The sequence below is a fragment of the Empidonax traillii genome, unplaced genomic scaffold, assembly GCF_003031625.1.
Source record: "Empidonax traillii isolate 1590-97213 ecotype Southwest subspecies unplaced genomic scaffold, ASM303162v1 scaffold236:size2090792, whole genome shotgun sequence".
In the NCBI taxonomy this organism is placed as follows: Eukaryota; Metazoa; Chordata; class Aves; order Passeriformes; family Tyrannidae; genus Empidonax; species Empidonax traillii.
Genome location: NW_020955429.1, coordinates 344,351 through 362,751, shown reverse-complemented (window position 1 = coordinate 362,751; position 18,401 = coordinate 344,351). Strand labels below are relative to the sequence as shown.

General features: G+C 51.0%; 1 protein-coding gene across 3 annotated transcripts in view; it reads left to right on the top strand.

Annotated features, from left to right (window-relative positions):
- Positions 1 to 18,401, top strand: part of IGSF3 (immunoglobulin superfamily member 3) — a 94,225-nt gene that overhangs the window by 69,397 nt on the left and 6,427 nt on the right. For all 3 annotated transcript variants that reach the window (XM_027888245.1, XM_027888243.1, XM_027888244.1), the window contains 2 exons: positions 14,534 to 14,944; positions 16,528 to 16,935. In XM_027888245.1, coding sequence (XP_027744046.1) covers positions 14,534 to 14,944; positions 16,528 to 16,935 — 819 coding nt within the window. The remainder of the gene's footprint in view (positions 1 to 14,533; positions 14,945 to 16,527; positions 16,936 to 18,401) is intronic.

The following is an 18,401-nucleotide window of genomic DNA, read 5'->3' as shown; positions in this document are numbered from 1 at the left end:
GCAAAGATACGTGGTCACAGGGTAGCTCTGGGCCATCACTGAGCTGAATGGTTTATTGCTGTCTTGACCTTATTGCTGGAGTTGATGTTTGGAGTGAGGCTTTCAACACCGTAAGACTATTGGCTCAGGTCCTTGCTGCAAGTTATTCCTCCTTTTGTGTTCCTGTGCAGAAGGACTCTTTGGTAGGGTCTGTCTTCTTTGTGTTTTTCCCATCAGTTTCCCTTTCCACGCTCCCCTTCACCTTGCCCAACCCTTAGCATGTCTTTAGAAAAGTCAGGGGTTGCAGTGAACTCCAGGCACCTCACGAGCTCTCCATCATCCTTATTCCCTCTCTCTTCCTTGCCCTCATCTCCAGGTTAATCTTCTCCATTTGTTTTGATTATCCTGCCTTGTAATACATGTTTTACTGCTTGCAAGGTCAAGTTGGTGATGTTCATCATTTTAGCTCATTTCCCTAGGAAACAGTGTTGAATGGATGTGATCCCTGGAGGAATATGCTTCTTCACAGCCCTTGTGTGAGACAGAGAAATCTTTGATAACAGCTTCCAGAAGAGAGCCTGTGTGTCACAGCTCAGGGTGGCAAGCAGGACATTTAAACTGTGCTCTGGCAGCCAGTTTTTCTTTGCTGGAGCAGTAACCATCAAGTGATGCCTTAACAGAACAAGTCATCTAGGTCTCCATGGTTTTTACTTCCCTTGTCTCCCAGCTGCTCAACAAACTACTGCGACACAGATCTTTGATGTCAGTTCAATGAGCCTTGCATAATGTTTGAGGCTTTATGGCTCACAAGTGGGAATGGAAGAGAAGAGGAACTTCTCAGAGCGTTCCCAGCACTGTGGTTGCACTCTCTCTGTGTTGTTTCCATGTCCCAGGCAGTCTCTGAGAGCGGGTGGCTGATGTTCCACATGAATGCAACACTGGCAGTCCTACCAGTGACTGCTCTGGTTCTCTCCGGCTTTGCAGGCTGCAAAAGGTTGTGCTGTGTCATCGCCAGGTGTTTGGCTGGATAATCCCTAGAGAGGATCCAGGATGATGTGGGAGATGCCTTCCTCAGACACTTCTGAATGAATGTCCTAGAACCCCCACAGTCAAACCTGTGCTGATGAAGCAAGTGCTGGTTTTCAGATTAATATCTAGGGCTTCTTCAGAAGGGGTCATTCGGGACACCTGAACAACAGAGCACCTGAGAGCAGTGTCTGTGCCTCTACATCCACCTTAACCTGAGATAACTCCAGGTTGCTATTTGGTGTCTTGGTCCTAGCTTTCTGCTTTCCCTTGCCATTAGCCCTGGGTTTCTGCCTTGACCCGTATGCCAATAAGGTTGGGGTGAGCTATCTCCACTCCTGATCCACTGAGGGACACTGTAGAGAAGGCTTGCCTGGAGGTCTTTTCGCAGATGAAGCCAGAATGTGTTTCCAGGTTGTTAGGATTCTAGTTTCCTCTTAAACCCCTGCTCCCTGTCTGTCAGTGACCTCTCTATTTGACAGGTTCCAGGTGCAGACATGGCAATCGATATATGTCAGCCTGTAAAGTGTGTTCAGGTGAGAAAGGTAAAAGAGTGGCTGCCTGATTGCTTCATTAATCCTGTTGCTCTGTGAAATCCCACATCCCCAAGGAATAGGTTGCTGGAGCTTCTCCTGGAATGTCAGTTTGCCGTTTCAAGGCCCAGGCTCTCTCTCCTTGGCACTCTTTCAGTGGGTAGTGTTTCTAGATGTCACCCATGCTGAGTGGTACCTGCAGAGGTGATAGTGCTGGTTTTAAATTGCATGTGTTAATGTGGCTGCAGAGTAATTTCACCTGTGGGCCCACAGGTAATGCTGAGGGAATGTCAGCAACTTGAAACACCCAGTCCTTTCCTACTCTCAAGAAGAAATAAGCAGTGTTTGAAAAACGAAACACATAGATATTGAAGGAGGGATGAAATAAGGCAGGTAATGGCAGCACTAACCCAGCTCTGTATACCAGGTCTGTAGGCAGGATAGCACAAGTATCATGACATCTGGCCACATTTGGCCTTTGAGTGTGACATTCCTGACCCTTTGAGCATGAAGCTGTGCTAAGGACTGGCACTGTGAGGAAATGCCCTATCAAGAGTGCTGGCTCTATGTGTGACAGCTTATAGAGAATTTAGGTATCATGAAAACTCACCCACAGCAGCAGTGGGACCTGACGCTCCCCTTCATGGCTGCACCTCAGCGTCACGCGAGCCTGCACGCCTTGGGTTGCAAAGGGGGGTCGTGCACAGGTAGGGACACAGGCCCAGGTAACTTGTGTGTGCTTTGCAGGGATAGACACCTGCACTTCCTTGGGGCAAGTGCTGGGTTTTAACTTCTGTAGGCTGGGGCAGAAATCCAGCCTGGTGTGAGGGTCTGTTGGGCGTGATTGTGGACCTGACTGTCTGGATTGTCTGTGGCTGTTTGATGTCCTTCCAATGCAGTGCTTTCCTTTTGACTTCCATCTCTCAAGCTGCCTGTTGTTTCTTTCTTAGTGAGCTCATGTTGCAGCAGAGGGGGAGGAACAATAAAAGTACATCTCAGTTCATGCCAGCTGCTTTCCCAAAACCAAAGCTGGCAGGAGACCACGCACAGGAGTACGGGTTGAACTTGGAGTGAGCCCAAAGTGCAGGGGTGAAGATTTCTCCCTTCCTGCCATCCTCATGTTTGGGGCTCCCCTTCTGCTGTGGTACGTGGCCTGCCTCTGTAAACCATCCCTTTCCCCCAAGGGTTCACCACCGTTCTCCCTTCTAGAGACGTTTCCTTGCCTCTTTCCAGGTGAAGAAGAGCATCCACTGTGCAAGCTTCACAGGGCTGATCTGCAAGGCAGCTGTGTCCTGTCTGTTGAGGGGACAGGAGTGGTGACTCCCTGGCACTTACAGATCTCTTGGGTTTTAGGGGAAGCAGAGGTACAGGTGGTTCCTGTTGAATGCTGGTGAACGTGGAATCACTTGGATTCAGGCTGAGCTCTCAGTGCTCACACTGGGATGCCAGCTCTCCTTGCTGTTCTCTGCCCCCTTCCTCAAGCAGCAAGGAAGAGAAACAGTACCTGGGCTCTGTCTGGGTCCTGCCTGAGGGAGGAAGGTGGTAGATAGGTGAATGTGGGTCTAGAGGATACCTGAGGGCTGTCAGGCAGGCTCTGTTCCCATCTCCTCCTTGGATCTTGCTTCTCGCTGCCAGGTTTTCCGGGATGGAGTGTTGGAGGCAGCAGGTGCTGTCTGGGAGCAGTGCATGTCCCTGTGGTCTGCAGGGCTCAGACAAGGGCAGCAGACAGTCTCTGGCAGCGCAGTGCACGACGAGGACTGTGCTGCAATCTGACCAGGCCAGGGTGTCTGGGTAGGGCTGTCTTTTGGCAAGGAGGCTTCAGCAGATTTGTGCTGGTGTATTAAATTGTCATTACCACACTTGCCATTCCCTGCAGCACAAGTGAGGGGGTGACTCAGCAGAACTTTGAGAGGGCCCGGGGTCTGAGTGCTGGGGAGTCTCTGTGGCAACAGCAGAATAAAAAAGCAGGGCTTTCACACGAGCAGGAGGTTGTGGCAACACCTCCACGCCCAGAGCACCTTCTCCTCCCTTTCATCCTCGGGCCCAGACCTCAGTGCACCCACCTCCCCGTGCATTTTCCCACCCCTCTGTCCTTGCGTTGTCCCTCGTCCAGTTCCTTTGTGACTAATCCTGGATCAGGCACGCAGGGAGAAGCTGCAATCGCCTCTATAAATCTGTCCTCTTGCTGCTGGGTTTTTGACAGTAATGAACATGGGAGGAGGGATGGGGAGGGATGGCAGGGGATGATAACTGAGCAGACGCCAGGGGTGCTGGGCTCCTCGCTGCTTTTTTGCAAGCCTGTCTACAGCAGATTGATTGACCTGGGAACCATCAAGCAAACAAGGCAGTCATGCTCTTCATTAGAGCATTAATTAGCTTCCAGGGGCTCTCCAGGGGCCACTTCTTAAAGTTTGGTTTATTAGGAACTGTCAAGTGGAAAACATCATGACGGGGGAGGGCAGAGGCTCGTCAAGCAGGCCTTGGAGAAGCTGGAGGTGGCTTCAGCCTGAACCTTGCTTTGAGGGTGGAGTGAGCCAGAGCTTCCTCTGAAACCCTACACTCAGGTGAGTGTTCTGCCACTCTCCTGCTGTCCACAAGAAACAGCAGAGGCTGGCTGTATTGAGCTAGCAATGGCCAGAGAAACCCAACAAGCAGAGAGTGGAGGACCTTACCTTTTACTCCAAGCCCATCCCCGGCAGCCACAGAGAGACGGTTTGGTATCTCACTCTTCCTTCTCTCTGAAGACCAGGAAGACCCTTCTTGGTCTTACCAGCGAACAACCAAACAGGGATGGTTGTGACTGTGCAGAATAGGGATGCTGGGAGGATGAGGAGGAGATAAGGCAGAGGAGAACCGGACAAGGAGACTGCTTTATGGCACACTTAACCCTGGGAGAGGAGTCTTGGTTTTCAAACAGTTACCAAGACACTTGTGGAGTATAAGGAGATCCTTTTTCTAACTGATGAAAATCAGGTATTACTGTTATTGCCTCTCTTCTATTTCAGTTCTTAGTAACATCTGTGTGTGAGGAAATGTGTGAAAGATGCCTTTTCTTTTACGGGTGGCCAGTGGGGTACTGACCAGACTCCAGAGTGGAGGCTCAAACAAGTGTTTTCAAGGCCACAGAGTGCCTTCTTAAAAACCTGACACTTCTTGCTTCTAGCAGCATCCAGCAATAAAGTTAAACAAGGAAAGTTAATGAGCTGGAAACTTCCTTACAGAAATGAAGTCTGGAAACTTAAGTTTGCTGCTTGCTTGATCCCAGAGCGGTTTTGCTCTGTAGAATAGCACTGCTTCCCTGCTTTACAGCCGCCTGCTCCATCTGGCAAATAGCTGTGCTCCTGCTTGAGTGATGGAGGAGCTCAAGAAGTGCTTAGGCGAGATGAGGCTGTTCATCAGCAGCTGGGACTGTGGTGCAGAGCAGTCTCCTCTTGCATGTGTGCTCAGGGGTTTGTTCCTTTCCCATCACTGCCAAGTGGGGTCAAACCTACTGTTTTGCCTTTTCTGTCAGCTTCCAGCACACTACATAAAATGTAGAGGCTCGTCGGTGCTGCGTGACCCAGGGCTGTCCCTTTGCACAGACCTGCATTAGTGACCCAGGTGGAGCCCATTTTCTTTTCCAGGTAGCAGAGGTGGGTTTGATTCTTCCACCTCATACCCCTGGTAGTCTCCTACCCCTGCCCATTTGCTCTGGGGAGCTGCACCTCCACACTTGCCAGGCCCTCTGGGACAGTTTTCCCACTTAGATTTGCTGTTAACCCCTTGGCACAGTTACTTATCCCAGGCCAGCACCCCGGGGTGCTGTTTCTCCACACTTGGCCATCACACCCTGCTCCAAACATCCCCGCTCCCCTGTGTACCATCACTGTGACATACACCTGAGAACCTCCTCTTCTCGCTGCCACTCTGGGGTTTGCCTGTGAGTACTGACCCACGTGAGGATGGTGTCAGCACTGGTGCCAGCAGAGCTGAAGTACCCCGAGAAAATGCCATCTTGACCCCACAGATAAGATGCCACATAAAAATAAGTCCCATCAGTGCAAGCCACAGGGGAGGGAGCTGGTGCTGGATGTACTGCTGCATTCCTGACCTGTAATGGGAATGGTGACACCAGCCTTGTGGGGTCAGAGCTATGACTGACCATCCTCTGCCCTTGGTTTTCCATCTAGGAGCAGTGATATTTGGCTCCGCTGCAGGTTTGCCTGTGAAATGTTTCTGTCAGAGCCGAGCTTGTTGAGCTGGTTACATTCAGGGTTTCCCTTGGGGCTTCAGCTTGAAAAATACACCCAAGACCGTGACCTGAGAAGTTGAACTTTTAATGTATGAAGCATCTTGGATGCATTTCACAAGAGTGTGGGAAGGCATCCTTGCACCTAGTGGAACCCTAACCCGACTTGGTGTACTCTGTGTGTGCCCACTGATCTTACTGCAGGCAGTCTTGCTTTTCACCCCCCAGCAAGACTGACAAGGCCAGGAGGCCTGGGCCATATTCGGAATATGCTGCTCTGTTCAAATTAACTCTCTTCATGGTTACTTTCTCAGGACCAATTTTTTCCCTTCCATTTCAAAGCACACTCTGCTTCTCTCTTTGATATCTCCTGAGTGGTTTTCCACTCCCGTTTGCAGCATGCATATACAAAACCACGGTGTCAGCCTGTTTGCAGTCTGTGCACACGCAGCTTCTTTGATGTTGTCTTGAACAGCTTCTCTCCACACACTTTAGCCTCTCATCGATTCTCTATTTGCTCTTCTTGGACTAAAATGCTCTGCAGTGAACAGTACTTAGATGGTGTCCAGCTCTAAAGCTTTGTACATCCCTCATGTCCTTGAAGACTTCAAAAGCAGAGTCAGCAGGGGCAGCCCTTCAGGGAGGGGGAGCACTGGTGATGAGTAGGTTTCCAGCCAAGTGTTGACCACTGTTCTCCTTCCCCAGGCCAGTCATGGAGCCTCAGCCCCTCATCTGCCCCACTGATGTTCACAAGGTGAGTGGCCTTGGGGCCATTTCTTCCCATGGTGATTTCACCTTGGGACTCAGTACCACTGTGTCAGCAGAATAAATGAATTTATATGCTTTTTCAGAACTTTGAGTCGTAAGGGGCTGATTATTTTGATATATCTGCTTGTTCTGACATTGGTTGAAGACTGAATTCCTGGGTTTGCTGAACGTGAGATCTGTTTCCTTACAGCAAAATGGCAGGCCCCAAACATGCTGAACCTGTAGCTCAGGGTGTTTTATTTTAACATGTATACATAAATGCTGTCTCTCAGGGCCATCTTACTTTCTTGAACAGGCATTTGGGATGCTGCTAAAGAAAATTCCTATAGTTGCATATAACAGAGAAGCAGGGAGAGCAGATAATGATGGATCTGTAGCCCATCCTGCTTAAATACTTCCTTGGTTCTTAAGAAGTTCAAGACAATTTCTTAAGGAACAGATGGCTTGTTTCACTCAGTTGTTCTTCTACATAGCAGTCAAATTTGCCAGTTACGGAGACAGCAGCATCAGGAGCATTCAGGCTGCAGGTGGAGCTGATGTAGCCCATGGCTGCACAGGAGGAGTTTATCCTTATCCCTAATGTGTACTGCTGGCTGCATGGTCCTGTCCCATTCCTTGTGCCAGCATCAATCCTGCTGTGTGCCAGCTCACTTTAGTAAACCTGCAGAAAACTGGCCCAGTGGAAGGAATAGTGGAGTGAGGTGGTGCTTGGGTGGATTCAGCTGGGTCCTTCTCAGAGGACTTTCTCTTTGCACGGAGGGCGGCACTGACAAGCTGGGGCTGGCAGGGGCACCATCCCAAAGATCTCCCGATCCTGCCTGAGATCTGTCCGGAGAGCTTACTCTCTGCATGGCAAGAAAATGACATTTCACACCGCTCCCAGCAGCTCATCTCTCCCTGCCTAGCAGTCAGCCTTTCAGCAGTAGTGCAGTTTTACTCTTGGCGTGCGCCTACGCAAAACTGTTGAGTATTTTTGTGACACCCTGTTAGGAACTCCAAGCCGTTAACGGCCAGCCTCCAGAAGGCATGGGAGCTGGTGTGTGGTGCTACTCTGTGTGTGTGTTACAACTTGCTCTTTGGGTACATTTAATTACTTTTTTTTTTTCCCTAATTGACGGAGCACTCCTTTGTTTGAAATCTTTCTGACAAGGAGTTGATTAAACATGTTGGTATGTTATTTTTTTTCTTTCTTTATCCTCAGTGGCTGTAGCTTGGTACTGAATTTATCTTCCAGTGATCCTATCTCCATATTTTAATTTACAAGTGATCAGTGAGCCGTATATTGTTTTCTGACAGCAGGCACAACTCATGCTGGGAATCTTTTATTCCTCCCTCTCCTCCTCTCTCTTGTGCAGAACTTTTTATCTGCCTTTTAGGGTTTTGCAGGAAGGTTTCTGGTTTTAGGTTTGTGGGGCATTTTGCTTTGGGGTATATTTGTTTCTTGCTGTCCTTTACAGAGATGTGGTTTCAGTTTCTTGGGGGAGGTTTTGCTTTTTCCAGGCCAGTGGCACATCCCAGCTGGTAGTCTCTGGCTTATCCATGGCTGGACCTGGGAGGCTGTGGGTTTCCCAGCTTTCTTCCTCCTTGCAGCTACACACACAGCCTGTTCTGTATATGCTGATTGATGTATGGCTTCTGGGCTTTAAACAGACTTTCTGGGTCACATATGCATTCTTCCCCAAGGCCTCACTTGGTTACCTGCTAGTTTGCTGGCTGCTCCACAGGCTCAAGCGTGGCATGGCTGGTAATCCCAGGCTGTTCCCTAGCTGAGCAGATGTCCTTGTCACTGCCTGCAGTCTTTGTGCCACAGCATGAGGCGTGCAGGGATGGATCTGACCCACTGCTTCTGTGTTTGGTGGGTCTGCAGGCTGACTGTGCTGATTTCAGGGAGGGGGAGGGCATCAGGCTGCTTGCAGTGCTGACCTTCTGTGGGGCTGAACCTGAGCAAGTGTGTCCCACCACAGGGGTTGAGGAGAGATGCCTGTTCTGCTTTGCCACAGCTCCCTGTGGCAGCATTTTGAGTGCACCAAGCTGTGCTTCCCAAGCTGCAGCAGTACAATGTCCTTCAGAGCCCGTGCCTGTGCTTGGGGCTGGATGTTGGGCGGGTGATGGTCAGCATGGACATGCACGGCTGTTTAAGTACCCAGCTCCCCTTGCTGCAGCGGCAGGCTGGGAGACTGGGGGATGTCTGGGCTGCCTGCTGGGCTGTGGACCTTGCAGCAACTTGCTGAACATGTTGAAATGCAGGTCACTTGGTGGTGTTCAAAGTCAAAGCCTCTTTTGTCTGCTTGTTTGGGAGGGGGCAGCAGCTGAGCCTTCCTCAGGAAAGGGTTAATGTTGTCTTTCCTTCCCGCGGAGCTGCTCTCCTAGTAATTCAATCATGTCAGCCTGTTTGCAGGCAATAATTCATTGTTATAGGAACACTACAGTAAAGTGACAAGTTAATAATGGCAGTAATAATGGCAGGCAAAGTCTAATGCTATTTCCCTTTCTCCTACTCCTGTTGCACCAGCAGCCTCCCAGGTTGGCTAATGCAATTTGCAATCCCACTAATCCAGTTTCAGGAGGAATTGTGTTCTGTTAAAAGAGAATAGCCGGAGTCAGGAGCTGTGCTGCCGTGTTCCTGCCATCTCTGGGGAGGTTGCTCTGCTGCTGGACGTCTTTGTCTTTACTTTGCTGTGATTCCTTCTATGCCGCGGTTAAGCCTAATGAGCACAGTCCTCCTAGGAGTGCCTCGACTTCCCTTGTGCAAATGCCTTTCCTCTGATGCCTCTTCTCTGAAAGGGCTTGCACATCTTTCCCTTTTGAACATTGGTTTGCTTTCAAATAACCTAACAGACGTGAGTCACCCAGCTCTCACTGTGCTGAGTCAGAGGGCTGGCCTGTGCTTGCTTGAGTCCCATCGTCCCAGTTCCCCACAGTCATTGATGCAGGAGTCCTTGCAGTGTCTGCAGAGGTGGAGGAGGCTTTTCAGCCATGCTTTATGGAAGGGAGAAGGGCTGGCAGAGGCCTGAGCATTAGTACATGTCTAAGCCTGTGGCAGTGACCTGCACATTGTTCTCTTGAATCCCAGGCAAACATCTCCCAGAGGGGAATTCTGACACCAAGTGATTTCTGGGCCATAATGAGGGAAACAATGAGGCACCTCTGGGTTGTGATCACAGGCTGGAGGGATGGCTGAGTTTGAGCCAAAAGCCTGGCCAGTGCCCTTCAGGGTTGTACACTGAGGATGCTGGGGAGAGATGGGTTCCTTGCAGGAAGTCATCTTGGAATGGAGTCCCTCCTGATTAGCCTGCTAAATCCAGTGCATGGTGTTAAACCAGGGCTGGGTTCGGGTTGGGTTGGCATCATTTCTGCTCCCGCCTGCACACACCTCAGCACAGTGAAATCCCAACGGAGGCTTTTAAAAGTAGGACGTTCCCCAGGAAAACCTTTTGCAACACTTCATCAGTTCTCTCCAGGCGAGAGTGTCTTCTGGAGGAGCTCTCCCCAAAGGGCAGCAGCCTCCAAAGTGGAGCACCGCCTCCCCACTGTGGTGACAGGGCTCCCTGGTGGCTCTGGGGGCTGGAGGTGGCCATCCTCCTGCCCACTCCCTCTGTGCCGTGGCTGCTGGCTCATGTGGAGCTGACTCCTTCTCTGACTGCCCCCTTCCTCCTTCCCTGCAGGGCAGCATCCTGGGGTTTTGTACGGGGCTCTTCTGGGGGAACGTTGTCTTCAGCTGCAATTAAACATTGCCATTCCCAGGAGTTGGCAATAGTGGCTCCCAGGTGGGAAGTAAACTCCTGCTGTTTTATTTTCTTGCTTGCCTACAAGGCATAATGATGTAAGGAGTCTGAGATGGAGCATCTTTTTATGACAGCATTTTGAGGTGCAGGTTGCCAACGGCTTTGCTAAAGGTAAGTGTTGTAACCCCAGCTTCATGATTAGGAAACAGAGGGGAGGGAGTCAAGTGGCTTCAGTATGGCAGCAAGTCAGCAGAAAAGCTGTAAGTCACATCACTGTCTCTGTCCTCCTCCTCTGACGACTGCTTCCCCTTCCCCCAGATATTTGTATAACTGCTTACCAACATGCTCAGCTTGAGGAGACTGATTGCCCGCTTGATGGTGTGTAGAAAACCCCTCCTGTATATCAGCTTCTAGAGGACCTGTCTATGTCATAGCCTGCTGTGGGTGTAAGGTGTGACTGACGTGTCCCCCCAGCCAGAGGTGCAAACTTTGAGGACCAGAAGATGCCACAGGCATCCTGAAGGAAGAGGTGTCTGTTAGTGAGGACACTTTTCTCAGCCTGGAAATTAGTGCAAGGGGACTGTGGTGCTGGAGGACTGTCTATGAGGCGAGGTGTCTAAGTGAGTGTATGGGCTTGCTGTGAACACCAAACATCTTTGCCAATTACAGTACATCAAGGTACGAAACCCTCTTTACTGGTACTCTCCAGGGAGAGTACCTGCCCTGGCTCACCGAAACCCCAGCCCCTGGGGCAGCCTGGATCAACTCCATATTTGAAGGCCAAGCCCTTCACTGGCTCTCTGCCCAGGCAAATCCTCAAGCCAGGAAAGGGAGTTTCCCCCATGTCAGGTGGGTGAGGTTTAGCTGGCTCAGTGCCTGGGGTGTCAGACTTCTTGCAATCTCACTCGTGTACCAGCAACTACAATAATTTCCATGTCATGGCAGCATCTTTAAACATGACCTGGCAAGCTGCACAGGGCATAGAGAGACTGGAGTAGAGTTATCACCAGAATGGGAAGAGATGGACTCCTGGCATTGTATTGGACTATCCTCATCACCCTGGACTGCTAACTTCAGGATTATTTTTTTCCCCTTTTTAAATAGTTTTTCCCAAATGCAAAATAAACCTTTTGGATTAATTTGCATGTCTGTGAATGCTGGCTGATGGTCATTCCCGTGGGAGAGCAGAGGTGCAGGTACATGAAGCTTCTCATGTCTTAACCAGACTGCAGGCAGAGGATCTCTCCCCTGCATGAGCAAGCAAACCAACCAACAGCCCAAAGGTGAAGCTGCCCCAAGGTAAACCTGTGTGCCACAGTGCTTCCAATGCAGTAGTTTTCAGCCTGTGGTCTGTAAAAGCTGGGAATTATTCCTGTAGGATCTGCAAAAGGTAATGAAGAAGAGGTGGGTGCATGTACACTCTGCAGGAGCCAGCACCTGGATGTGGAAGCATTTGGGCGTTCACAGATTGGAAAAGACTGAGAATGTCCTCTCTAAGTCTGGGGGAGGGAAACAAAACCTACACTTGCATCTTCCGTGGTGTGCCTGAGTTAGGAAAATAAGTCATGTTTGATGAAAAGTGCACCGGCAGAGGTGTCATTACGTGTCACTGATACCTCTAATCTAGAGGGAACTTCACGCACAGTGTTGTGAACCTCTGCAAGTGTGTGCAGCCTAGCAGAGGGAAAACCCGTAATTCCCTGCCAGGGCTTGCTGGACTGGTAGCAGCAGCAGCAGAAGCGATCATCTCATCAATATCTGGGGAACTCAGTGCAATTTGGGGGCAAATTCCTGACTGCTGGCTGCAGTGGCTGCCGAGGGTGTCTTGGAGAGCTGAGGTGCGCACAAGGAATTTAAGATCTCGTTTTTGCCAGAGTTAATAAAATTGCTTCCTCATCACTCTCACCCCCACAAAAATAGACCTTTTCCCAAGGGTTGAATGGAAGTGGGGAGAGCTGCACAGGGGCCGTCTTAAGAGTCCTTGGATGACCTTGGGGGGGTCTTTGTTGCTTCTAGACAGTGAGAATTGCTGTGATTGTGGTCTGGGAACAAGCCCTTGCTGCTTCGGTGAAATACATCTGTCGTGTACAAGGTGCAGGTCTGTTGCCCCAAACACCAGGCTTAAAATTACTCCATGCCCATCCTCCTCGTTCTCATCTCCTGGAGGTGCCGTGATGTGGGCAGAGTGCTGAGGGGTGCTTGCCTCTCAGCAGCTCTGGTTTGTGCAGACCCTGGCTTTGTCTGTGTGGGTGTGTTGGTATGTAGCAACCCCACCACACACACGGCGTGTGTATATACTGCATTTTAATAGATATAGGGCTACTGACTTAACATACACAGTTGCTATAGTAACAGAGGTTTCCTTAGTAACGGTTGCAGAAAATAATCCAGTACCAATTAAAAATAAACTGTTTGGAAAGGGGGCTGGGGGAGAAAGGAAACTGCTGAGAATCACTTTCCCCCTTTATTGGTTCATCTCCCAGGGACTTGGAAAATTGATTAATGCTCAAAACAACCATTCTTAACCAATGGTGAGCCAAAAAGGTGGGATGAGTGTGGGTGTGGTAGCTAAAGCTGCCATCCTAAAGCGAAACAAAAGGGAAGAAGTGTATCTGGGGTGTGGCAGAAATACAACAGGGTGATGCTGAATCTTTCCATTAGGTTGAAGTCCTTAGGGAGATAAAACAAGGGACGATTTCCCTCCTTGCCTTCCTCCAGTGTCTGCATGCCATACCACAGCCATGGAGTCTTTATTAGCATCCTGATTAAAGCCACGGGCAATCCAGGCTCCAGGGGAACGTCTGATGCGATACCAGGATGCCTATCTCAGGTGCTGTGTTGGAGCAGAAAGTGTCGCTGTGGTGGGAGTTCCTCCCGTTTGAAGTTGTTTGCCTGGGCCCATTCTCTCCCTTGGCACCATCACTCATCACTTGTGCCAACAGGCATCCGAGCCCCTGGTGCCCAAGGGAAGCTGGAAGCAAAGCATGATGCAAAGCAAGGAGCCCATGCCTCGGTAAGGGAGAGGAGACAACATTGCTTTCTTGCAAAAGCAGGATGCATGGGATGTGTTTCCAGGGTGTGGATGGGCACAGCTCTCCTGGCAGCCTTCAGCTGTTCGTGCCTGTGGGGGCACACTCTTGTCGTGCCACTTGTGCCCTGTGCTCTCAGTTAGGTTTTGTTAAGAGATTTGCTGCTTGTCAAGAGAATCCCTTCGCCTGGGGCGGCAAGACAGCATTTCCCCTTCCAGGGGGGAGCTGCTGTGTGAGGAGAGGCAAAGGAGGGGAGGACCATGGTGGCAGAGCTGCTGGGAGGAGCGGTGTGTCTGGCTGGCTGGGAGCTGTCCCTCTCCCCTGTCTGTATCGACAGGGCTCCAGGGCACAGCAAGCACAAGTGTCACAGGAGGCACTTCATGCCGTGCTGATGGGAGCACCTTGGGCCAAGGCTTGGGTGACAAGCACAGCCTGAGCTCGTGCTGCAGCAAAGGCTCTGGCTTCTGATCCTGCAGGGAGAGAGGAAGTGGAAACCCGTGTGTCTCTCTCTGTGCAGGGACAAGAGCTCGTAACTTTACCGTGTCATCCTCAGCGCTGTGTGACCGCTTCGCTACCTGCATGGCCGCTCTAGTTGTGCTTGGGAAGCCGAGGGAGGTGACGTACCTGTGACTTGTCCCAGGCTGTGCAGTCTGTGGTGGACCTGGAGCCAGATCTCCTGGCTGTGGGAGCAGAGCTTGCTCCATGCTGATCCCTTACAGTCTGGTGTTCTTTCTTCTTTTCCAGTTGGGCCTGCGTTTGCTCCCCTAGGTATTGCATGTGTGTGGGTTATGTCTCACCGAGATGGCTGGCATGTGACAGCAGTAGAGTCTTGTTAATTCACTCTTCATGGAAATGGTTTTCTTTGGAACTGGTCTACAGTTCATTGCCCTGAGGTGCAAATGATACGATTTCATCATGAGAAAAGCCACTGAGTTTGGGTGTAGTCTTCTTGTTATGTTTGGTGCCTGAGACCTCTGTGAGTTAAGAAAGAGACTCTTTTAAAGGTCAAACTGTGAAAGAGCAGCCTCTTGCTGAGGGACACGGTGGGAGGATCCAGGAGTAGAGTAGGAGAGAAGGAGGAGAGAAGATTTGGTAGAAGAATATCAAATGCCTTTGTATTAAAGGCAAGCAGGACCCTGGCAGGAGCCAGGCCTGCAGTTTTGGAGTTACTCTCTGGCCCACCCCAAATCAGGTGAGTTTCTTTTCTGTGTTAATGACCCATCCTCCTCCCTTTCTCCCTCACAGTGACCAAGCTGCAGGTGAGCAAGTCGAAGCGGAGCATCACCCTGGTGGAAAACCGGCCCATCCCCCTCAACTGCTCAGTGAAGTCCCAGACCAGCCCCGACTCGCACTTTGCCGTGCTCTGGTATGTCCACAAGCCCTCGGACGCCGATGGCAAGCTCATCCTGAAGACCACCCACATCTCTGCCTTCGAGTACGGCACCTATGCGGAGGAGGAGGGGCTGCGGGGCCGGCTGCAGTTCGAGCGCTCTGCGTCCGGGGGGCTCTTCAGCCTGACGGTGCAGCGGGCGGAGGTCCGAGACAGCGGCAGCTACTACTGCCACGTGGAGGAGTGGCTGCTCAGCCCCAACCACGCCTGGTACAAGCTGGCAGAGGAGGTGTCAGGGCGGACAGAGGTCACCGTCAAGCAGCCAGGTACCTCGTGCTTCCGCCAGCGGGGCCCTCTTGGCATCGACTCCTGTGCGCTTGGGAGCTTGCCAAGCTTTTCTGAGGCAACAAGGATCCTCTGCTCTTCTTTCCACTACAGCCTTCTCACCCTCTTCTTGCACCTTCATGCCTGCACGTCCCTGCACAAAAGGAGCGTTTTCCCTCCTTTGATGTGACCCTCATTCCTTTAGGCTGGGCTGGTGTGCATTTCAGTGTCCCACATGATGGTTATCCATCCCCCACTGTATCCAGCCAGGTTTCATTATCCTCAAGAGCATCATGTAGCAAGAGTGTCGACTAGCGACCTACTGAGAGCGAACTGGTGTGTGCCTGCCTAGGAAAGCATTTTTATGTCTTGCACACAGTTTAATTTTATTCTGTGCCTGTATCCTGGCAGGCGTGGGGAGCCTTGTCTCTTTTCCCTCTGTGCTGTGCACATGAGATGAGAATAACAAGTTTAATGAGGTGGGGAGCTGGCTGCCAGGAAGGGAGAAATCTGCGCTGCTGGTGGTTTCTGTGGCAGCGGACAGCGCTGGTAAAGGTGGGCTGGTGAAGGAGCTAAATATGGAATATGGCCCCCACAAGCTGGGACAGAGCCTTCCTTTGTGCAAAGGGGAGAGGCAGGGAGGCAAACGGTGTCTCTTGAGAGCACCCTGCACCCTGTGTGTGCTGCTGAAGCAGAGCATTGGTACTTCATGAAGAAGCCTGCCTTGTCCTTGCTTGCTCCAGGTGCCTGTTTCTGGAAGCACAGCAGGCCATAGCGTGCTGCTTGCCACCAGTCCCTGCTCCTCATTTCTGTCTGCAAAGTCCCAAGACAGCTGAGGGGTGGTCAGGGAAGGGAGAGCTGTGACCTGCCCCCTCTGCATCACCCACCTCTCTGTGGGAAGTACAAGCCTCTTACTTGCTGAAGCAGCCGTGCCAGGGAAGTCCCGGCTGTGCCCCTGGAAAGATGCCACGAAGGAGTTAGGAGTGTATGACACATGATTTCACATAAACAAGCTGATTCCAGTCACCCCCAACGTGTATCAATGAAATTGTGGAGCAAAAACCAGGGACGTTCCCAAGGCAGCAAAATACTGTGTGTCACTTTGCCCTCGTGCCACTTCTCGTTTTGCAGTGGTGCTTCTCTGTAATCAGCTATCTGTTCTCTACCTTGCTTTTTTCCTTTTTTCTGTAAAAGGAGGGCTTACTGGTTGGGGTGTGACCAGGCTACTGCCTGGCCCCAGGAGGAGAGTAAGGAAAGACTGAATTGTGATCTCCCTTCATAAGGTGTCTGTGCACACAGGACCTCCCAGGTCCTACTGGGAGATTGTGAGTTTTCAGTTCCCCCTGCCAAATGGGGCATTGTTGGTGTCTAGCCTGAGATTTTCAAAAGACCCTAAAAAAACACAAGTCCTATTTTCTTTTCCTCCTTTTTTGTTCCTTTCCTTTCTCCATCAGTTTTTTCCTTTACTTCCTCATTGCTTTCATCATGCCCCAGGATTGTGGCCGTGCAGGAAAAGGCTCGTGGGGAGACAAAGGACCACTGCAGCCCTCCGTCACCTCTCATTTCTAATGGCCTTTTCCCACAGATAACCGCCTGCAGGTGAACCAGACCCACAGGAACATCACGGTGCTGGAGAACGAGTGGGTGACCCTGGAGTGCCTGGTGAGCAACCGGACCAGCCCTTCGTCCCAGCTCTCAGTGCAGTGGTACGTGTGGCGGCCGGGCCACCCGGAGAAGGAGGTGGTGGCCTGGCTGAGCCGGCAGAGCACCCTGCACTACGGGGACCTGGCAACGCCGGGAGACCTGCGGAGCCGACTGCACCTGGAGAGCCCATCCCCAGGGCTCTTCCTCCTCTCCATCCAAAACGCCACAGTGCGGGACAGTGGGGCCTACAACTGCCGTGTGGAGGAGTGGCTGCTCGACCCCAGCGACCGCTGGTACAAGCGGGCAGAGGACTTCTCCGGGCTCATCACCCTCACTGTCAAGCAGCCAGGTGAGGAGGATTTCGTGCCATCAGCTTCGAGCAGCGCCGTGCCCTCTCGGAACAAATGCATGAGGCACCACCTGTCAGCAGCAGAGGGTGTAGACAGAGGGCAGGGCCACTGCATGACAGACCGTGCTGATCCTCTTTCACTTGTCTTCTTGGGTGCACCCTTGCTTTTCTGGGAGGGGTATAGAGCAAGTCCCGCAAACACAGCTAGATGGGCTTGGGATTTTGTCACCGCTGCATCTGTAAATTTTTTTTTTCAGCACTTTTGGCAGGTTTAATAGCATAGGTTTCTGATTTTACTCATGTTTTGACCGAGAGTAAGATGGAAGTTACCTGTGCTTCCCAGGTGTGTGCCCCAGGGGCAGGGTTCCTTGCGTGAAAAGAGGACAGCAGAGGCACACTGCTGACTCATTGAGCTTGCTGTTGGCCAGCACCCCCGGATCCCTTTCTGCAGAGCCTTTCTCCAGCCATGTCTCTCCCAGTTTTATTTGTGACAGGCATTACTCTATCCTAGGGGCAAAATCCAGACATTTCAACTTGTTAAATTTCATTCTGTTAATCAAAGTCCAGTGCTCCAGTCTATCTCAATCGCTCCATAAGGCCTCAAGAGAGTCAACAGAACCTCCCAGTTTGGTATCGTCTGAAAACTTGCTAATGGTGTGTTCAACTCCTGCATCCGGATCTTTGATAAATATATTGAACCCCGAGGAACTCCCCTGGTGATGAGTCACCAGCCAGATGTAGCCCCATTCGCTACCCCCTTTTGAGCCCTGCTGTTCAGCCAGTTCCATTACCCACTGCACCACGAACCTGCTCATCCCACAGTTGAACAGGTGAAAGGATGCTGTTAGGGACAGTATGAAAAACCTTATTAAAAAGTCCAGAAATGCTGCATCCGCCACGTTTCCTTCGTCCACTGGGCGAGGGATCTTATCATAGAAGGATATTAAGTTGGTTAAACAGACCTTTCTCTTTGTGAAGCCGTGTTTCTGTGCCTGGTGATTGCGTTGCTCTTTAAATGCCTTTCACTAGTGCCCAGTATAATCTTCTCGATAATTTTTACATGAACTGAGGTTAGACTGACGGGTCTGTAGTTTCCTGATTCTTCCCTCATGCCTTTCTTGTAAATTGGAATAACATTGGCCAGCTTCCAGACAGCAGGGACCTCCCCAGACTCCCAAGGCCTTTGGATTGTGTTCAAGAGGTGTCCTGCCAGAACATCTGCTAGCTCCTTCAGTACTCTGGGATAAATCCCATCCAGTTGTGAACATTCATCTGATAACAGCTGATCCCTCACAATTTCAGTGTCTGCAGATAGAAAGTTACTGTCTCCACACTGGTGGTACTCTGACTCAGGGGGGTGGGCACCGCAAGGTCTGTCAGTATCTTTAAAGGCTGAGGCAAGAAAGCACTGAATGCCTCTGCTTTTTCTTCATCCCTGTTAATCAGGTGACCATCTTCAAAAAGTA